Raw genomic sequence first — 22,702 nt, 5'->3', positions numbered from 1 at the left:
AAAGAGGTTTTGATTCTGTTAAGGTGCTGTGGGGTTGGGAAAGGGACAAATGGTAGATATACCTAGAAGTGGAATTTTAGATGTAATTTTTTTAAAAAAAAAGTGAAACTGTTTACTACAGATGAATAAGTAAGCATAAGTAAGACCATGCTTACCTTCCTTATTGGGTAATCTAACATTGGGCTCAACTTTTAATGCTGGGAAAGGCAACTGCTAAGCCTCAGTCCTCAAATCAGCCCTATCCACAGCCTTTATCCCACCATCTTAAAATACCTGACTCCTTGTTCAGCTGCTACTCAAAGTGCATTAAAATGGGGAAAGGGTGGGGCAAATGGGGAAGGTCCTTGGGTGAGTTCCAGGGGGTTGGTGTAGCCTGCTTCCTCCCAGAAAAAAAATATGACCCCTCATACACATACTTTTAACAGAGAGAGGTCCCCCATCAAGGAGGCCTGTCAACAAGCTAAGGTCCCCAATCCCAGAGCTGAAAGAGGTGAAGGTGATCGCTGCTTAAGCTGCCCGAGGTAGAACTGGTGAGCTCTACTTCTACTGTGTCCCTTCCCCATCCAGTCCACTGAGTTGTGGGGGGAAGGAGGACAGGCACCCTGGAGCTGCCACCCAGGGCCAGGAGGGTACCAGAGGGGGAGAAAAGAGGAGGGACGAGGAGCAGAAGGGGGTTTGAGAACCCACCTGGAAAAGAGCTGCAGCCCCAGCAGGGTTGAGGATCAAACATTGAGGCTGACTCCCCTGCAGAGGACAGAGAGGGCCTACAGAAAGGTGGGGTGGTTTGCTACAGGACCCTCCCTTTCCCCTGCCTTCCCAGGACAGAATGGGTGCCATGAGCCAGGAAGGTGCCAAGCCCCTAGCCCTGTTCCTAGGCTATGCCATTTCAAGTCTACCCTTCCCAACCTTAGAGGAAGTGAGGGGACCCCAAAGTTTCTGATGATGCCACACTCTGCTGGGCCTCTTAAAAGTGCTATCTGTTTACTTCTCAGATGATAAGGGATTCAGGTCTGAGAATCCAGGAGAGGGGCAGAATTCATAATGTCCATGAGACAGTGAACAGAGGGAGCCATGCCCCTCCAGAGAGTACCACCCAGAGGGTGAGGGTGGGAGGCAGAAGCTGCTGGCATGAAGCCAGTCCTCCCTTACCTCCAGGAGAGAGGACATGAAGAGCATAAGATGAAGAGGTTTTAAATAAGGATATGTATAATAAAAAATATCCAGCACTCTGATGGGCCTACTATTCTGCTGCTTACTTAGTTTTTTAAATAATTCTAATGCCAGAGGCTGGAGGGGTGGGATGGGGAACAGGGTATGTACATGAGGAAGAGTTTAAATTAAAACACAAATAATAATTAAGACACACAAACTGAAGGACTAAGTTAAACAATGTAGAAAGGGCTTGTGGGGACTCCGGGTTCCAGGAGTGCCACGCCGCCAATGACTGGGTTAAGGCTTCTTCTTGGAGAAGACCAGCCGGCGTTTGGAGTGGTAGAAATCTAAGGAGAGAGAACAGAAGTCAGCATGATGGGGGGGGGGGGGGGGAGAAGGTATACAACATAGCCACCCAACTAAGGCAAACTGCAGAGGGGTCACTGTCAAGTTTAGGGAAGAACTCTGGGAACCTCCACTGACTTTACACGGCATTCACTTCACAGATACAATTGGTAACTGGACCTACAACCATGGTTCTGCCCTAGAGCCAAGCAGCCCAGTACAATAGGTACAAGCCATATATGGTTACTTAAATTAAAATCAAATAACATTTAAAATTCAATTCCTCAGTCACACCTCTGTTGTTGTTGTGTGCCATCGAGTGGATTCCAAGTCATAGTAACCTTATATGACAGAATAGAACTGCCCGCCATACGTTTTTTTTAGGCTGTAATCTTTATGGGAGCCAATCACCAGGTCTTTTCTCTTGCTCCCACAGAGCAGCTTGTGGATTTGAACTGCTGACCTTTGGGTTAGCAGCCAAGTGCTTAACCACCGCAGAGCTCCTTTTAGCCACATGTTAAATGCTCAGTAGCCCCATGTGGCTAGTGGTTACCACACTGGATAATATGGAAACCGAACATTTCCATCATTACAGAGTTCTATTGGACAGCATTGCTCTACAGATTCAATTACATAATTCATGGGAAGTGTTCTGCATGGTATTGGCTCACAGAAATATTAGCTATCATTATATTATTATTCATTCTGACCCGGCTGCCAATTTGCTGGGGGAGCCCTGGCTTTGCCTCTCTGAGCTATTGGCCTGGTGCTCTAAGAATTGAATGAAATGTTTTAAAAATAAATAAATACATGGAATGTTTTCTAGAAGTCCTTGGCCCAGGGCCTGGCAGAGTATATGCTCAAACGTTAGCATCATTCAGTCATCATTTATCCAGTATCTACTATGTGCCAGGCCCTGTTCAAGGTGCAGGAGATTCAGCAATGAACAAGAAATTCAGATCCCTTTTCTCATTTTCTCCCTTTTCTCATCCTAGTGGAAACAGATAATATCCAGATAAGGAAGTAGCTGTTGACAGAAAATAGTGCTAAAGAGAACAAAATACACAGGGAAGGGGGACGGAAAGTGTGTATGAGAGTGTATGAGAGTGTGTGTGTGTGTGTGTGTGTTAAGAAGGGAAAGTGAAGTCTGGATAAAGTGACCAGAAAATTATTATCATTAGTCTTCTCTCCATTGCAAACTCACTATGGAGTCGTAAGCAAATCACTCTGCTTCTCTGAGTCTTGTTTCCTTGCCTATAAAAGGGTGGTACAAACATCTTATGGCATAGGATTTCTATAAGAGCTAAATGAAATCCACCTTAGAAATTTAGCAAAGGGCCTGGCATATAATAAAACCGACCAGTTGCCATAGAGTCAACCCCAACTCGTGGCAATCCTGTGTGTGTCAGAGTAGAAGTGCGCCCCACAGGGTTTTCAAGGGCTGATTTTTCAGTAGATCACCAGGCCTTTCTTCCAAGGTGCCTCTAGGTGGATTCAAACTTCCAACCTTTCCATTAGCATCTGAGAGCATTAATGTTTGTACCACCCAGGGACTCCTGGCATATAATAAGTATTGTAGCTATTAGATGTCAGCCAATAAATGTCATGGGTGCAGGCTTGCCGTGTGACCTCAGGCAAATCACTTCCCCTCTCCAGGCCTATGTCCCCCTCTACCTAGTAAGCAAGCTGAACCAAACAGATTGGCTCTTTGGCTCTCTGGTACACCATTCCCAGTAGTACCCGTTTTCCTGCACCTGTCCTCACCTGTCATGCTGGTCTGCCCCCGTTTCCGGCCCCGAGGTGCACCAGGGCCACCTGGGGACACTTCAGGCCGCTCAAGGGAATGAGGCACGAGGGTGCAGGACAGCGACAGGTCCACGTGGTCCCCCTGGGCCATCCCTTGAATCAAAACTGTTGAGGTACAGGGCCGCTTGCCCCCTCCCATGTCGTCACGACCCCCCCAAGGCTCCACAGGCAGGTAGAACTTCGGCAGGCCAAGGCCCTGCACACGCTCCCAAATGTAGTTGCCCTCCAGCGGTGTCTCAGTGACAAAGTCGAAGTTCCAACGTGCCCGAGCCTCTTTTAAGCAATCCTCCATTAGTACTTCACAGTCACGGCGCACCTGCTCTTCATCCACGGGGCCAAAGAGGCGGCGGCACACCTTGCTGCTGCATGGGATCTGACGGGCATCCCTTAATGGCTCCGACATGGCTCCTGTGGCTGAGACACAAGTATAGCCCAGGTCACTCAGGAAATCGGACCCTCCCTTACCTGGCCATGCTTTGCTGTGTGATCACCCCCAGAACATGAGGTTAAGACGGTATCTCTAGTTTCTTCTAGCTAATTTCCACCACTTCCCTCCCATAGGCTCCAGACCATCAAAAGGCACTGGGTAAGCCCAGCCTGGTACCTCCAAAGTCACCGAGGAAGTGGGCAGCTGAAGGACAGACTTATGTCAACAAAGACAGGTTTACTGTAATAGCTGGGGTCAGAGTCCCGTTTACTACCACGTATTATCAGCTGAAATCAGTTTGTTTTCCCCCCTGAGGTATCCTTAACAGGTGTGAATGCTCCAAATACGTGTGAATTGCCAGAGAACAGCAGTTTCCCAATCCAATCATGAGGTAAATTCCCAGAATTCCCAGATAAACAGCTCCTCCCACAGTGGGGGATTAGCTGGTTCATGTGAGGTGACCCAGCTCTGTAGCTTACAAGTATCCTGGAATTTGGGGTCAGAAAGACCTGGGTTCTAGTCCTGGCTCAACCAGTTACTTCCAAAACTTTAGCATGTCACTTAATGTCTCTGGGCCTCAGTTTCTTCATCTATAAATTAGAGCTGCATGAAAGGTCAAAGAGAGTGGCTGTGGAAGCACGCTCAGGCAATTGGTCAGTGAGTCCCCTGCAGGGAAGCCTGATGGCACAGAGTTGAGAGACTGTATCTTCATGGTCAAGAGCAAGGGCTCTGGAGCCAGATTGAGTTGGTTGGAATCTAGGGTCTGCTAGGTGACCCTGAACAAGCAACTTAACTTTTCTGGGCTCTAGTTTCTTTGTCTGTAAAACTGGGGCAGTAATAGTGAATGTCTCAGAGGGTAAGTGTAAAGATCGACTGGGTTAATGTAGGTAACGTGCCTAGAGCTACACTTTGTACAGAGAAGTGCTTGGAAAATGGAAAGCATTGTATCTCTCTACCTTCAGTTCTGGCTGAACTTCCTCCTGCCTCCTCCTCATCATTCCCACTCCACCTGCCACCCCACCCCAGCTATCAACTCCTTCAGACAGCAGCTGACAGGTGCTGTGGGCTGAGAGCCTTTCCCAAGGATGTCATCAGGAGGATAGCCTGGGGCTGAGGAGGGGATGGGTGGGGCTGGGCAAGGCCATGATTTCTCCAGGGCTGAGCCACATCCTGCCAGGCACATCAGGTGATCTGAAGTCTAGACGCCTTGCCCTTTGTTGCCTGCATCTAAGAAACCCACTCTTGCAGCAAAAGAAAAATTAAAGGTGGCTGGTCTACCCAGCTTCTCTCCTCCCACTTCAGGAGAGGGAAAACTTGGGGTGATTTGCCGAGGCAGGGACCCCTGGCTAATCAGATTCCTTTTTACTAAAGAAGAAACCAAGGTCACACAGTGGCCATGTGTCCTTGGCAGGGACTGGGTTTTTCCGGGGACAAGTCCCAATTTGCAGGCTCTTCTGAGCAGCCTCTTGGGATGAAGATCTGGACTCAGTGCCACACCTACTTCACCCCACCTTTTATAATGAGCAGGGGCCCACAATTTCAAGTCTCAACTGATTGGTGAGGGTTTAAAGGGTAGGAGCTCAAAAAGATACAAATCTTTCCCCAAAATCATACAGCTGAAAAGAGCAAGGATCAAAGCCCATAGAGGAGGCATGGGCAAATCAGCCCACACAACAGAGCCCTTAAAGAACCTTTGCCTTCCTCTCTTCAAGGCAAGGGTTGAGATTTATTTATATATTTTTATGCCAGGACTGGTTTAAGCACTTTATAAATATTTACCCTTCTAGCACAGGAGTATATATTAGCTCCTTTACACAGAAGAGAAAATCAAGGTTCAGAGAAGTTAAGTAACTTGCCCAAGGTCACACAGCATACAAGTAGATATGAATCCAGGCCTCTCGAGGATTTGAATCCAGGACTATCTGCCCTGAGCTCTGTGTGGTCAGCCCCTACACCATACTTCTTTTCCAATTTTGAAGTTTCCTGGGGGGCTTTTTCCAAAATATGCATTAATAGCCCTCCTTCCCTAGACCTTCTCAATCTAAAAGGAAAGGAATTCAAGAAACTAATTGGTACAGCTCCCCAAGTGACTCGGATGGGCTCTCTTGGAGTGCCAGTGAGGGGGCGCAGATGGGCTGAAGTGGGGATTCTAGGTCTCAATGCCCCATTGGCACAAGGAGGAGGTGGGTCCTGCAGGAACCTCTCCCTTTCTACCACTCCTTCCTTGAAGGCACTCATGGGCCTCCCCTCCCCCATCAAAATTCGCTCTTCCATGAGGTGGGTTATCCTAACTGTCGGCTCAGAAAAAATGCAAACACAAACCCTCGTTTTACAAACAAGAAAAACTTCCATTGTTGGCCTGCGTGCCTTAGACCAAAACCTAATGGTGGCTATTCAGCCATATTTTAATCCCCAGGTAAATAGTAAACTCTTAGTAAATACAGTTGAACCAATGGGGTACTTTTCTTAAGTAGCAGTTTGAGGAGAAGGACATTAGATCAGCTCAGGGTTAGCGGCGGGAAGGAAAGGCGGGCAAAGCCTGATCGCGATGGTAGGCGTGTTTGCTATTCTCTCCAAGGCCGGGCGGGGGCGCTGATATCCAGGAAATCACGCGCGGGGTGGGAGGTGCGTGGGCAGAGCTTTGGATAGCAGGAGGGACAAGTTGTGATGAGTCAGTTTCCTGCAAAGCGCTCCCCGCCAGCCAAAACTCCGCTTCCACTCCTATTGAGCGTCATCCTAGGAGAGGGCAGGAGGAGAGTGAGAAGGGGGGGCCCGGGCCGTGAACACGTCACGCTGAGCGGGCCCCGCTTCCGAAACCCCCGCTGCTGTTGGGAAACCGCGCGCACTCGCGCTGTCTCTGTCACACACACACGCACGCACGCACAGGCGCGCCGAGATCTGGCCCCTCCACCTTATCTCCACGCCCAAAGCACGGGATGAGTCAGATCCATGGAAAATAAAAATAGACGGGAACAACGAAAACAAAACCGCTCGAAAGTCCTCCCAGAAACGCAACGTGGAGGGAGGCAGGCACGGAGCTGCCCAAGCTGTCCGGCCGCCCCAAAGTGTCAAACCCAGTACCAAGGTTTTTTTCTGCACGAGAACAGCGCCAAGTATCCACCAGGCGTCCAGGACAGCTCTGAACGTGCCAGTAGTCCGTGGTCCGAGCTGGGCAACTGAGCCGGAGGGAGACTCGCTCTCCTGCTCCGCTCAATCCTTTCGCCTTCGGAGGGGGTAGTTTGGGGCTAGGCTAGGGGCGACTGGAGTGCCCAGATACGGCTGACACAGGCCGTGAGCAGTGTCTGCAGCCTCGAAAGCGCCACTCCGCAAAGATGCGCCCCCTCCCGCCTCCTACCCCCGTGTGGTCTGCGCGCCCCGGGTCCGCTCTGACCCAGGATCCAGAGTCCCACCCCGAGGACGGGCTGCGCGGGGTTTCTCCTGGTGGCAGTAAAAGGGGTTGTTGAGACCCCTGCGCTTCTCTAACTGACACGGAACCCGTCCAGCGCGGAACCGCGCTCTGAGTTTCCGAGGGCGCGCAGCAGGGCGGGGGCCGGACACTAGGTGCTGGACCTCTCAGTGCCCCGGCTTCCCTAGGAACACGCTGTGCCAGCCAAGTAGGTCACTGTGCTGATGGGGGACTGAGACCGGGAGGGGCCGGGGGCTTCTGGGGCGCCACTACCCCCCAGCCCGGGCGGGGTTCTGATCTCACTCGGCCCTCTCCCCGGGGTCTGCTTGTCACCATGAGTCACCTCCTTGCTTGCTCTCAAGGGACGTGTTCTGGCACATTCCCGAGGGCCGGGGACACAGCCTGCGCTGACCTCAGCGCCAAGCGAGAGTCGGTCAAGGCGATGTCGGGTATCTGGACTTCAGGAGCCTGGGTCCAGACGGCACCAACTGTATCTACAAATCCGAGAGCCGCCCGGGGTCCGAGTCCGCTTGAACTTGCTCCGCGTTCTCCCCGAGACCGCTCATGCCCCGCGGGGGCTTCCTGCCCACACAGCGAACTAGCTGCAACGCGAGTCCAGGGCGATCCCCTACTGCGACAAGCTCGGAGCGCGGCCCCACCCACGCCTTCCCAAGCCCTAGATGAGTTTCAAGGGGAAGGGCGCGTAGCAAGGGGTCCCTCATACTCTTGCCTCCCCCGCCTTGAGTATCCAGTACATCCGGAGGCCCCGCACACGCGTACTTACAGCCACTCAGCGCGCAAAGCGCAGCGCACAGCACAGACTCACGCCCGTCATTCACCTGCAGCAGAAACAACTACGAACGCAGCACACACCGACACACACACACGGACACACACGCAGACTCACTCAGCTCAAAGTCGCCGGCCCAGAGTCTTGCTCTTGCCTGCCGCGGCTCCCTCACCTCGTCTGAGAGTCTCGGTGCTTCTGTGAATCCGCGCCTGGCGCCTGGCCCCGGGTCTCCAAGCCACCAACTTCGGCAGTCGCTCGCTTGTACCTCAGCTGGTGCTGCCGCGCGCAGCCTTGATATAGCCACATCTCGGGCACGCCTCGGGAGGCGGGACCCGCCGCTCGGCCCACTGCGGCCGCCGGGGACCGCCCTTCCCCGGGGCCCAGGAGGCTCCGCGCCCGCGTCTGGGCGGGTTCCAGGCTTCGACTCTAACAGGTCTCTGAACCTTGTGAGCTGTAGCGGACGCTTCCCCCCCCCGCTTGCCTGGGTTTACGCACTCTACACATTTCTCCATAAATTGAGCCACAAATCCGGCTTTTTCCAGTTGGAGAGTAAGTGGGTGCTCTGCAGAAGGGGAACTGAGCTGTTAGGATGGGCCCTCCTCCCCCTTGCTGGCCCACCGACGACTGACTCTAGGCAAGGACTTACCCAACACGCTGAAAAAATCACGAGAAATGGTATTAATAAATAATAATCCATAAAAAAGAAAAAAATGATGTGCTTCACTTTGCAATTCCCAGAAAAGCTTCAGTATCCCACCACTCATTATTCTCACGGAGCTCTCACTAGGCAACCTCTCCTCGAAGCACTTTGGGGAAACTAGACACCCTAGGGTATGTCCTTGGGCCTAAGGCAAGCACAAGGCTGGCGGTTCAAACCCACCGGCCGCTCTCCTCCAGGAAGACCTGGCTGTCTTTCTCCACATGGCCTCCTCGGAAACCCAAGGAGGGCTCACTAGGAGTCTGATCAGTCAATTGAGAGGTGTTTTTAGGAGCTCTGGTAGCATAGTGCCTAAAGCACTTCACTGCTAACCAGAAGGCTGGCGGTTCAAAACCACCAGCCACTCCTCAGAAGGAAGATTGGGCGATCTACTTCTGTAGTGATACTGCTTGAAACCCAAGGAGGGGTCGCTATGAGTCGGTCGACTCCAAGGCACATAACAACAACAGACACTCTAACAAGTATTTTTGAGGCCAAAACAGAATTCAATCCCTTTTATTTCAAGATGATGAAAAACGCCCAGTTTATCTAAGCAGCATGAAGTTACTGTTTTTCAAGTGCCTCAGAAAGAGAGAACTGAGAACTCTTTAGAAAGGCCCAGTGTGGTCTTCAGTAAATCAGAAAATGGAACCAATCTCCCCTCCTCTTTCCCAGCTTCTCACCTCGACTGAAGAAAGCACTGTGATTACAGCAGATGTGCACTTAAGAAAGGAAGAAGGTCTTTATGCTCTTTTAAGAACCACCTACAACATATGGAATCAAAGGGACAACAGCAACTCTAAAAAGATTGGATAGGAAGCTCAGGGGGCAGTGAGTCTACTACGTTAATGGGGAAGGAACAACTCAGAAATGGAGGGGGGAAAGGGGTGCACAACTCAAAGTGTGTAATCAATGACACTGAGTTGTGTATGTAGAAATAGTTGGTGTATGTTTTCCTGTGTATATTTGCAACAACAAGGAGCTCTGGTGGCAAGTACCTATGCATTTGACTGCTAACCAGAGTGTTGGTGGTTCAAACTCACCAGCCACTCCATGGAAGGAAGATGGGGCAATCTACTTCCGTAAAGATTTACCACCTTGGAAAACCGATGGGGGTCGTTATGAGTCGGAATTGACTTGATGGCAATGAGTTTGGTTTTTCGGTTTTCGTATTCTCAACAACAAAATTAAAAAAAAAAAAAAAGAGAGAGAGAGAGAAGAAGAAGGCGAGAAGGATTGGTGAGTTATCTCCTGAGTGTTTCTATACACATCTCACATTTACTGTGGGTAAACTGAGGCTCAGAGAGTTTAAGTGACTTAACTCAGATCACATGGAGTCTAAGTGACCTAATTCATAGCAAATAAATGGCTAAGGAAGGGTTGGAACTCAGATCTTTCACCTCCTGCCATGGCTCTGCCTACTGCTGGCTTCAGTGACTCTAGAATGGGGAGAACTGTCCAAGACTCTAATGACCAGGCAGCTTTCTGAGGTGACATTGATGAAGGACAATTCTGGAAGTGTCCATTGGTGCTTCTGAAAAATACAGATGTGAGTGAAATGTCCACTGTTCCCACCCACCCTCATACCTTAGCCCCCTGGAATGCTCCCGCTTTGCCTCCTCCCTTCACCTGAAGCATTTGCAGTTTCTGTTTTAAAAAAGTTTACAGACATGATGATCATACTGTGAATTGTGTATGTGAAGATTGTTGGAATGGCGAATGTTTTGTTACCTATATATTTACCACCAAAAAAAAAGGTTTTTTTTTTTTGTTTTTTTTTAAATATTGCAGAGAATGGAGTGTAAATTTGAACAGAAAGCCCATTAAAAAATAGAATCCAGGCTCTTGGAACGGCTATAATTACTGACATCTAGGGCTGTTGAGTGTCTGGAAATCTCTGCCTGGACATGCCCAGTCTTCTTCCTATAATGCAGCTGACCTCAGGGAACAGGCTTTCTCCTCTACTGTTGTGATGGGAGCCCCAATAGAAGTAGGAGGGCACAGCCCCAGACCCCCTCCTCTGCCTGACCCTCAAGTCAGGCTGAATTTGCAGCTGGACCTCAGGAGGGACCCAAAGAAGTTGAGAACCCAGGACACCCTCTCCCCAGTGCCTACCTCCAACTCTGTTCCACCCTCATCACCCAAGTGCTGGGTTGTCATATGTCCAGCAGAGGACAAGCACATCCTCCTACTGCCTTGAATACCCCCAGCTTTTGGACATTTCAAATAGACTTAACATTGTCTGTCTGTTCACTTTGGATTTTTTTTTTTTTTTAAATAAAGGCATGTATTGCATTATTTAGAGTTTTGTGATATTGAGCTTACAATGAAATAATTCTTTTTGTTGTTTTTATGGGGAAGTGGATTTTTTTAATAGTGTCTAGCTCCCCACCACCACCATAATGGAATTCAACAAATATTTAGTAAGCACCTACTAAGAGTCTGGTACTGTTAAACACTTTTAAAAAAAATAGTAATGTTTGCAGTGTATGACCAGGCATGTCCTTCAAGGGAGGATTTCTGTGCTGAAGAGGGCAAAGGAGCAGGTTGATAGAGGTCACAAGAGCTGACTCACCTTGCATGTGTGTGTGTGCATACACTCCTGTGCTAGATCTCAGACTAATTCCAAGATACCTACTGCAAATCACATTTTCTATTCAGAGAAACTCAGGCCCCTGAGATAGGACTCTGACCCAAACAGACCAAGGTCTCCCTGGGGTCTCTGAGGGTCCTCGGCCTCTTACCATCCCCTCCCCACCCCAAACTAGGCAACCAAGGACAGAATAGCCACCAGCCTCTTCTATGCCATAGCTCAACTTGTTGGGACATGTCCCTGACGGTCAGAGGGCCAAACGGGACCACAGCCCAGGCATGCTCCTGGGAGGCAAGCAGCTTAGGGATGGAGGGAGGCTCAGTCTGGAAGACAAGAGGGTCCAGACCAACCCTCTACTCCCACCCAACCAGGCTCCAGATAATGGAGGGGAAAGATGGAAATCCTAGGCCTGAGTAAGGAGGGAGAATGTGAGGAGGGCCCCAAGGTGGCTGCAGAAGCTGCCTAGGAAGAGAGAGGAAGTGCTGGGGATAATGTCACCATTTCTCAGAAGAGGTCTGGGGAGTCCCAAACAGGGACAGCCAACTTTCAGAGAAATTCACCTCCACACTGGCTCCCAAGAAGTAAGACCACACAGAAGAGGCAGAACAGAGATATTATATTACTGAACAAAATAAGTAAGCCTTGTGCTTTTTTTAAGAAAAAAAAAAAAAAGAAGAAGAAGAATGAGATTGGGAGCCCTCAACCTGACCTAACTGGGGACTTTATGCAAACAGTGCAGGGACAGGGCTGACCATACAGCGAGGCACAGAAATCTGTGACAGAATTTGTGCCACACAAACACACTTCTAGTCTCCCTAGCTTTCTGCCAAAGCCTGAAATTTCACCATTAGAAATTAACTCCTTTGGCTTAGATTTGGTTCTTTGTTAAATAAGATCAGAAAGGCAAAGTGCTCAGCATAGCGCTCTGCACATAGAAATCACACAGTGAATTTTAGTTATGATTATTGCTATAGCACACCCCCAAGAAAAGCATCACTTGGAGTTTAGTAATCATTTACACTTTAGTGAATGCCTTTGGTAGAGTTCCCAGAAAACACACTCTGAGGTATACAGGAGGTCTATTGGAAAATGCATTCAGTATCAACACCTGTGGGGGTGCCAGAAGATTGTGGGGATAGAGGGGGACAAAGGGGCTCCCTTACCTGAGGCCAATTCCTGAAGAAGGACTCAGATGTGTCAACAGCCAACACTACCAACACTACAGACTGGGTCCTTCAGGGGGGTCTGGGTGGCACAACACAGTGTGAATGAATTAATCAGGCCATTTAGGGACTAACCTGTTGCCAAAGAGTTGATTCCAACTCATAGCAACCCTATAGGTTATAGTAGGACTGTCTCATAGAATTTCCAGGCTGTAATCTTTACAGAAGCAGACTATCTCATCTTTCTCCCACAGAGTGGCTGCTGAGTTCAAACTGCTGACCTTTTGATTAGCAGTCAAGCGCTTTAGCCACTGCATCACCAGGCTTCCTTTAGGTACCAGAAGGAGACACAGAAATGCTATGGACAAAAGCCACCTGTGGAGTAAAGAGTTCTCTGGTCTTTGCCCACGTTGTTTCCTTTTCCTGGAGTGAGTTTCCCTGATTAACCTACCCCACCTCCACTCCTTTGCCTTTGCTTGAACTCCTCCGGATCCTTCATGATTCAACCCACTTGAGCCCTTGGGGATGCAGCTTCTCAGGCTCCCTCTGGCTCCCAGAGCTCCTGAGGAACAAGCCTCTCAGCTGTGTTTTGCTGGCCTGCTTGGTCTACATGCCCAGTGCATCCTCTGAGCTGGGAACCTGGAGGGGATGAACCCATATTTTATTCATCTTTGTTCCTTTTAGGCCTAGCAGCCTCTGCCTGGAACTCAGCGAATATTTATACAAGGGCCATTTTTGGCCTGCACTCTGAGATTAGGCTTCAGTGCCCCTGTTTCTGAGCCCTCTCTTTTATATTTATCTATCAATGGCAGTGAATTTGTTGTTTGTGGGTTTTTTTTTTTTTTTTTTTTGGTTTATTTATTCATCTGTTAAAAAAAAACTTCGCACCCAGTACCCTATCCCTATGACCAGTTGCTGTTCAGACTGTTGTGATCCAAGGGTTTTCATCTTCAACCTGAGAATTAGAACGTAACTAATCACTAATACCTTCCTGTGTGTCCTTCTACTGTCCTGTGCCTGTCCTTCCTCACCCTGAAGTAAACAATATATTAGATGTTTTGCTTAAGTTTCCTTTGTTTTAAATAATTTTATCACATGTGGCCAAGACAGTAATAGTCATCCATTTATCTATGTGTTCTCCTATATCTCTTAGTTCCCCTCCTTGCAGTAAGGCAGGGCCATGTGACTATTTCTGACAAAATCATTGGCTGATTTTCAAAAGTAGATCACCAGGCCTTTCTTCCCAGTCTTAGTCTGAAAGCACTGCTAAAACCTGCTCAGCATCATAGCAACAAGCAGCCTCCACTGACACACAGGTTATAGCTTCCCATAAGGTATAGTTGTTGGGAATTGAACCCAGCGTGGAAGGTGATCATTCTACACTGAACCACCACTGCCTCCAGACTAATATTATTGATGGGGAAACAAAGGCCATAAGAGGTGCTAGTTTTGAAGAACTAGATAGTGCCTGGGTACCATGGTCAACCACTCGGAGGGGGATCTATGTAGGAGATCCTGGATAGAGAGGGAGAACAATGTGGAACAAAATTCAAAATCATTTGGAAAAAAAGTCGGGGGGGGGGGACCAGGTTTGCTGGTCTGATAGAGCCTGGTGGAACCACTGAGACTATGGCCCCTAGCTGCCCTTCAAGTCTGGAATTGAACCCACACCTGTGGCTTCCAGTCAAACAAACAACAGGCATATGAGTTGAACATGTACCTGACATAGATACACTCCTTGGAGAGAACAATCATGGGAGAAAGACGGACTGTTTATGCACAGGGAGATAGCTCAGGAGGCAGGGGTGCATGGAGGGATGGACACAGGGAAAGGTAACTATCAGGAGGAAGTGGGAGGGGAGCTGTTGCATTGGGGTAAATTGTAGTCAATGTCATGAGACAATGTGTGTGTGAACTGCTGTATGGAAAGTGAATTTGCTCTGTAAATTTTCACCCAAACCACAATAAATAAATAAATAAATGGGGGTGGGGAGAGGTGCTGGTTTTGGCTGAGGTGACACTTGTTGTTGTTATGTGCCGTCCAGTCAGACCTCACTCATAGCGACTCCTCCTTGGGTTTCCGAGGCAGTATCACTATGGAAGTAGATTGCCCCATCTTCCTTCTGAGGAGTGGCTGGTGGGGTTTGAACTGCCAGCCTTCTGGTTAGCAGTCAAGTGCCTTAGGCACTATGCTACCAGAGCTCCAGATCTCTGGCTATGGTCCTACTCTCTCTGGTTCCCTACCCCCATCAGTTGCTTGTCCTTGTCTTTGGTCCCCTAGGGTGGTCTGAGTGCCACCCACTGTCAGAATGCCCCCAGAACCACTGCAGAATTCAAGAGCCTCCATTCCCTGGCGAGCCTGCTGGAGCCAAACTCAGAGGCAAAAAGATGATGCCTCCTTCTGTGCTTCTCCATTGATTTCTAAAGCCTTGCACCTGCTGGGAGGAATAATTACTGATATATCCTGGGTACATACTCAGCCCAAGGCTGGACTTAGGAAGAAAAGTGCAATATGTATTAGGATAACGATAGCCACCATAACAAATAAATTCTCAAATTTCAAAAATGTGTACAAACTGCTGTATGGAAAATGAATTTGCTCTGTAAACTTTCACCTAAATCACAATAAAAATTTAAACACCAACAACAACAAAAATTCTCAAATTTCAGTGACTAAACCCAATCGAAATTTCTTTCTCATTCCTATATGAATCCAGTGGGGTGTTCTGTTTGACAGTGGCTGACTTCTATGTGGTGATTCAAAGACATAGAGTCTTTCTATACTGTGGCACCACCATCCTTTAAAAACCAGTTGCCATCAAGTTGACTCCAGCTCATGATGACACTGCATGTATCAGAATAGAACTATTCTTGATAGGATTCTCAATGGCTGATTTTTCTAGAGTAGATTGCCAGGCCTTTCCTCCAAGGCAACTTTGGGAGGACTTGAACCTCCAACCTTTCAGGTCGTAGCCAAGTGTGTTAACTGTTTGTAACACCCAAGACTCCTCACCTCCCCTGGGGACCCAGAATCTCTGCTTGTAGCTGGAGGAAGGCAAACAAGCACAAAAGCATGTGCATACCTTTGGCACCTGGCTCAGAAATGACATGCATCATTTCCCAGCCACATTCTATCATTAGTGAGAAGTTATGTGATCCCATCTAGGTGCGAGAATTGGTCCCTGGATTACAGATTTGTGATGATCTGCCAGCCACCTAGGGCACAGCAGAGGAGTGACCCAGATGGGAAGCCCTTCTTCTTTCCCTCCTTTCTACAAGACAGCTGTTTCCTGCCCTCTTGCCTCTAGACACAGCCACAAGAAGAACAGTACCACTTCTGTACTGTGTGACCTTGGACATCCATGTCTTCATCCACTAAATGGGTACTTCCATATCTAGGATCTTATAACCACTCTGAGAGATTGGAGGGAAAAGAAAAACAACAATAACAAGGAAGACATGATCCTCCTTAGTTCCCAAAACAGCTGGACTGTTTCTCCCTTTTGATCTAGAGTTTTTTTTTTTTGTTGTTGTTGTTTTTTAACTAGTCAAAATCAAAGTCAGCTGAGAAGTCATAGCACTGAAATGCAGGAAAATCCCTTACTCAGCAAATCTGTCTGAAAACCCCCTGGAGGCCTAGGAGAAGGATTACTAAGAAGAAAAGCCCTTTAACTGCTAGAAATTTAGCTACAGGGACCCCGACAGGTTCTTGATGGAGTGGGTAGGCACAACCTGGACACAGTGTGGAGGGAAAGCAATTTGCTGCGGTGGGAATTCAGGGGAGGCTCAATCTTCCTTTATCAGTGAAAACCACCAAACCAAATCCACTGCCGTGGAGTCTGTGGAGTCGACTCTGACTCACAGAGACCCCAGTTGGGTTTCTGAGGCAGTAAATCCTTACGGAAGTAGATTGCCCCCTCTTCCTTCCGTGGAGTGGCTGGTGGGTTTGAACCACCAATCTTCTGGTCAGTAGTCAAATGCCTTAGGCACTGCTCCACTGAAATCCCTCCATTCAAGCTTTATCCTTCTAGGTCAGTGACTCTCAACAACCGTCATAGGAGGGAAGGGAAGCCCCTTTTGAAAAATGCTTAGGTTAGTCTATGCTCACACAGACTCTCTCTGGAAGAAGAAACAAGAAACAGTTTTAGTGGATGCTTTTGGGGAGAGGAACTGGTCCACTGTGTTGCCCACCTCCAGGGGTCCCATTCAAATACCATCCTAGTCGGTATGTAGATTGTGCTGTGCATGGTCTGCCTGTCTCAGGGTAGAAGTAGGCTTGCTCTTCACAAAATATTTTTAAATAATTAATACCATTTTAAATAATAAACACAATTTTAAAATATATCCCACAACTTGAAAAAAAAAAAAACATATTCCAAGTTTCAGCCCTACTGAATTAGTTCCAGATCCATTGAATTAAAATTGGTTGAGGGTCAGTTGAGGGAGGTAATTTGAAAAATCTCCCCTGGTATTTGAAACCTTCCCTTCCCCCAGCCTCACAGCTTTGGGAGTCCTGATTTAATCTATCCCTGCCCAGAGTCCCCTCTCACCTCTAGAAGCTCTCAGTGCAAATGAGAGAACTAGGAATAGGTTCTGTCAGTGAAGAGGATGAGAGAGGAGGGAAGGAAGGGTGGAGTGGGGGGGTCCCCTAGGGGCTCTGGGCCGAGCACTGCAAGAAGCCAGCTTTGCCTCTGGGCAGTCACCCCCCACCCCAAGCCCCTGCAGCCCTGAAACTCCCTGCACCTTCCATACCTCCTTGCCTGAATTACACCAGCATCTCTGGATGGCTGGGCTTCTGCTCAGCCTTGCCCAGACTTGCCTTGCATTGCATCATCATGGGGCCTCCGCAGTGGCCCTGCTGGGTGCCAGGGGAGCCGCCCACTCACCACTGGATAAAACCAGCTAATTATATCACCCAAGACCCAGGGCAGAGCCATGTAGGCATTTTCAGCTGGCCCAGCCTGTTTCTACTTGCTTTTCACAATTATTCTTGATTTTTCAAAATAATAATAACCAACCAGGAAAAATGGCCAAGGGCTATGTGGAGCTTGCTGCCGAATTAAGAGCCACGGCTCACCTGCTGCTAAAGTCAGAGAGACTTATCCAGACCTTTTAACTTAGAAAACACAAAAGGAAACTTTTGATTCCAGAGTCAGGGCCCAGTAGACTCCGGGGCTCTCAGAATCAGCAGAATCAGCAAGACAAATATTATTTTGACAAACAAAGACATCAATAACAGCAGCACACGATCATTTATTTTTTCAAAAATCTTTAAAATTCTATTTGTAGTTTAGTCAAAAGTGCAGAGTTTTGTTTTTCAAAAATTTCCTGTATTTATTTTTTGAGTAGATAATGCATTCACAGAGTTCACAATCAAAAGATGCAAAAGGATATGCAGCAAACATTCTCCCTCCTACCCCTGCCTTCCAGCCACCCGTTTCCTTCCCAGAGGCAAAAGCTATGACCAGTTGCTTCTGTCTCCTCCTAGGACTAACCTATGTGTATTCAGGTCCACAGTCCTTCCTCTGAAACCCTGGAGGAGAGATTGGTTTCAGAATCCAGAACTTTTCAGATTTTAGAAAGGTAATAAGGTGAGTCTAGCTTGTATTCTGTAACACTCCTAGTCTAACATGACAAGTCATCTCAATTTGCCCCAGACAGTCCTGGTTTTTGCATGTAAGTCCCATGTATGGGAACCAGGACTGTTGGTCACCCTAGGTCTAAGGCAGCACCCCAGACAGAAATAAATTAAAACAGCAAAGGGCTTCCCATTCTTTTAGCTCAGGTTTGCTACCAAATTAATTTGCCACATACCAAGGATAAAACTTCTGGTTTTCAGAGCTTTTTAGATTTTGGAATTGTGGACAAGGAATTGTGGACCTGTAAGGGGAGCTCTGGTAGCATAGTGGCTAAGGCACTTGACTGCTAACCAGAAGGCTGGCGGTTCAAACCCACCAGCCACTCCTCGGAAGGAAGGTTGGGCAATCCTACTTCCGTAGTGATACTGCCTCGGAAACCCAAGGAGGGGTCGCTATGAGTCGGGAGCGACTCGACGGCACATAACAACAACAAGCAAATGTGCATATATTCTTGTGACACAAATGGAAACACAGTATTGGGCACTTTTGTTTTATTTTTTCACTTAATTTATGTTAGTGCTGTCCCGTATGATGTACAAATGTACAAAGCCCCCTCCCCATTCATTTTCACTGCTGCATATTTCTCTACTATGTAGCTGAATGTTTAGGCTGTCTCTAGCCACTCCTCGGAAGGAAGGTTGGGCAATCCTACTTCCGTAGTGATACTGCCTCGGAAACCCAAGGAAGGGTCGCTATGAGTCGGGGCCTACTCGACAGCACATAACAACAACAACAAGTCTTTTGTTATTACAGACACGCATAGTTTTAGATGGGAGCTCTGGTAGCATAGTGCCTAAGGCACTTGACTGCTAACCAGGAGGCTGATGGTTCAAACCCACCAGCCACTCCTTGGAAGGAAGATGGGGCGATCTACTTCTGAAGTGATACTGCCTCGGAAACCCAAGGAGGGGTCGCTACGAGTCGGGTCACACTCAACAGCACATAACAACATAGTTTTAGATATAGCTAATCACAAGGAGTGGGCATGGCGGCAGGGGAGGAATTGGATCTTCATTGCCAATGCTAATTTGTGACTGAAAGTGTAAGTCCAAACCTGCTCAGAGGTGGGGGAGAGACAAGAGGCCTGCTAAGGTCTCCTGGATATCTTGCACGTGCCCATCCTCCTGTGTAACAAAAAGTCATTCACATCAAGAATGATTTTTCCGAAAAAGAAAACAACTTACATCCAGACCTACTTAAGCCTCCACCCCCAACTCTATCCAGCCTTTAGTGTTTATCGGGACTGGGATGTGGAAGTCCCTGCCTTCCCAAAGTTGACAATCCCATGAAGGAGACAAAGCTGGAGCACGTGAAACAAACACAAACAGTACCAGGAAGCATCTAGAGTAGAGCAAATTGCAAGGTTCTGAGCATACCCTAGAAAAGTCCCCTCAAGTACAGTCTCAAAAGTCAGAGACACACCAGGAGTTCATGCCCAACATTGAGATAAGCAGCCATCCCCTCCTCCCTATTTGACCCATTTTAAAATAAAAACATAAATGTTTATAGATCAATATATACATGTTTGTATGTGTTGAACATATATTCATATATATAATAAAGCATAGTCATGGATACTTCCTAGATATAACCAAACACCTTGCAGGACTGGGTTACTGTATTAGAATTCTTAAGACTATAATCTCATGGGACAACTCAGTCAATTAGCACAACATAGTCCATAACATTTATGTTCTACATCCTAGTATGTTAAGTAGTGTCTGGGGTCTTCAAAACTAGAGATCAACAGCTATTGTCTCTACTCATCTGGAGCAAAAGGAAACCAAAGACTCAAAGAAGAAACTGGTCTACAGGAGTAATTGCCTATACAAATCATAGCCTTATGTACCCAGAGACTAGAGGAACTAGATGGTGCAGGGTTATCACTACTAATCGTTCTGACCATGACACAAAAGATGGTCCCAGATAGAGTGGGAGAAAATTGTAGAACAAAACTCACTCTCTCTCTCTCTCTCTCTCTCTCTCTCTCTCTATATATATATATATATGTGTCTTACCTTACTGTTGTTGAGAGACTAGAAGAACCCCCAGACTCTCATCCTGAGATATCCTTATACTTTGAACTGAAAATACTCCCAGAGGCCACCTTTCAGCTAAATCAAAATCACAGAGATTGGCTCATAAAATAAACAATATAATTTCATCTGTGAGCACTGTGCTCCCTGAAAACAAAACAAAACAAAAACATCTATATGAGACCATAAGGTCAACATTTACGCTGAAACAAAGATGAGAAGAATATCAGAAGGGGCAGGGAAGCTGGATTAACGGAAGTGGAACAACCAGAACAGAAATAATGAGAATGCTGACGCAATGTGGAAAATGTAACCAATGTCACAGAACAATATGTATAGAAATTGTTAAATGGGAGCCTAACTTGCTGTGTAAATTTTTACTGAAAGCTGAATAAAGTATTTTTTAAAAAAACATAAATGTTTAGAAAAAATATAAACCATAAATGTTTAATAAAGTAGACCATCAGGGCAGTCTCAATAGACTCCAAATTAAGGAGAAAGCAAGTCTCAGTAATGAACTGATCCACAATAGGGCTCTTTTCTCCCTGACCTGTGACTATTGATCAATTTTAGCTTCTGGTTAAGTCTCCATACTAGCACATTTTCCCAATTAGCCTTGTAACAGAGTTCCTGAGCTGCCAGCCACTCTGGGATTTCAGAGGTTTCTTGTCTCATATATATTCAAAAGGCCTTCCAGCTTTTCCTGTCTGCCCAGGGCTTTGCTATGCCCCAGGAATAAGACATTTCCTCTTCTGGTTTTCCTCTAGAACAAAATAGACCCAGAGCATCTGCATTTATTCCTTTATGCATCCAAGGTTAATGCCCCATCCAAATGTTGACAGGTAGAGACTATGGCTACAAGAGGAGTAACAAAAGTTAAACAGACTCACTTGGCCAAAAATACTTCCCAGGTATGTCTCTGGTGAGCACACCCAGGGAAAGAAGAGGCTGGATTTCAGCAAATGGAACCTTGGAAGCCTGAACTGGAATTCTCTTCCTAAGTCCAGGGGAGGATTCAGGTTTGGTGGGGCCAATGTTTATGCAATGATGAAAGTTTTCTCTAAGAATTTATTATCACAGTTATAAATTTAATTGCCAGGGTACCTCCCTACAAGTGAGAGTCCTAGAAGCTCCCCTTCCTTCATTAGCTTCACCATAAATCCACCCCTGCATGTGGCTGAATAAGGGCTAGGATAATGGGGAGGGGGGGCACTTGGGGAACACATTTTTAAGACTTAAAGGAGCAGAATAACCTGTCCTGGAAGAGGACACAAGAGAAACAAGAGAGAGAGAATGGGGCCAGTGCCCAGCTCAGCCTGTATCATGTATCCTAGAACCCTTGCTAGCTCTATACAGGATGCTCTCTGGTGGTTCCCCTCCTCAAACTCCTGCCTCCCCCATACTAATACCACTACCCACACACTGCTATCAAGTCAAGTCCTACTTGTAGTGACCCCTGTAAGGTTTCCATGGCTGTAAATCTTTACAGAAGCAGATTATCTCATCTTTCTCTCAAGGAGCAGCTGGTGGGTTCAAACCGCCAACCTTTTGGTTAGCAGCTCAGCGCCTTAACCACAACGCCACCACAGCTCCTTATTAATTCTACTACTGTACTAATAATAGTTGTTATAGCAGTTCACATTTATCAAGAACCATCTAAGGAGCTCTGGTGGTACTGTGGGTAAGGCATTTGGCTGCTAACCAAAGGTTGATGGTTCAAACCCACCAGCTGCTCCACAGGAGAAAGATGAGGCAAACTACTTCTGTAAAGATTTACAGCCTTGGAAACCCTATGAGGGTCACGATGAGTTGGAATCAACTCGATGGCAGTAGGTTTTTGGTTTGGTATATCTATGTGCTAGACACTGTTCTAAGTACTTTAGTCACAGTTACTCGGTTAATTCTCACAACTCTATGAATGAGACACCATTACTTTCCTCCTAGCCTTACAGACTAGCAAACTGAGGCAGAGAGAGATCAAATTACTTGCCCCAACCGGACAGAGACAGAGTAAGGATTTGAACCCAGACAAGCTGGCTCCAGAGGCAAAACTTAACCACTAATAACAATAACAGCTAACACTTAGGTTGTGATTACCCTGTGACAACTGTTCTCTGAGAGTTTACATGTATCAGCTCAACTAACCCTTCCAGGTACTACTATTATCCCCATTTTATAGATGAAGTAACTGAGACACAGAAAGATCAAGCCACTTGGCCAGTTCACACCCCTAAGAAGCTGGAAAAGAGAGATTTGAACCTACAGTCTGGCCTCCAGAGGCCACCTTCTTATACATTTGTGCATGACTGGATTTAAAGGTAATCTGAACACAGTGACCACGACTCATATTTCTCTGCATCTCCCATGGTTCCAATAGTGTAGAATTTAATAAGCACTCAATAAACACTGACCTAATTCTCTTCAAAACTAAGTCTTTTCCTGATATTTACAAAAATCTTATTCTGAGTTCATTGCTAAAAATCTAGAAAATATAGAAGTGCAAGTCATCCTTGCTGCAGTGACAACTATGGCTAACATTTGTGGTGTCTTGCCAACTACTATTACAAAATAGGGATCCTACTCTATGTCCTGTTTTGTAACCTCCTTTTTTATTACTTATCAACAGATCACAAACATTTTCCCATGTC

General features: G+C 47.1%; 1 protein-coding gene across 1 annotated transcript; it reads right to left on the bottom strand.

Moving 5' to 3' along the window:
* Nucleotides 1-1,449: 1,449 nt before the first annotated feature.
* CDKN1A (cyclin dependent kinase inhibitor 1A) lies at nt 1,450-3,709 on the bottom strand. Its single transcript, XM_007939402.1, has 2 exons — nt 3,262-3,709; nt 1,450-1,499 (listed from the first exon to the last, which is right to left on the bottom strand). Exons 1-2 carry the CDS (start codon nt 3,704-3,706, stop codon nt 1,450-1,452), a joined length of 495 nt encoding a protein of 164 aa, XP_007937593.1. The 5' UTR covers nt 3,707-3,709.
* Nucleotides 3,710-22,702: the final 18,993 nt, after the last annotated feature.

This window comes from Orycteropus afer, unplaced genomic scaffold, assembly GCF_000298275.1.
Source record: "Orycteropus afer afer isolate SDZICR_OR568_19922 unplaced genomic scaffold, OryAfe1.0 scaffold00059, whole genome shotgun sequence".
NCBI classification, from domain to species: Eukaryota; Metazoa; Chordata; class Mammalia; order Tubulidentata; family Orycteropodidae; genus Orycteropus; species Orycteropus afer.
This window is presented reverse-complemented; position numbering and strand designations above follow the sequence as displayed.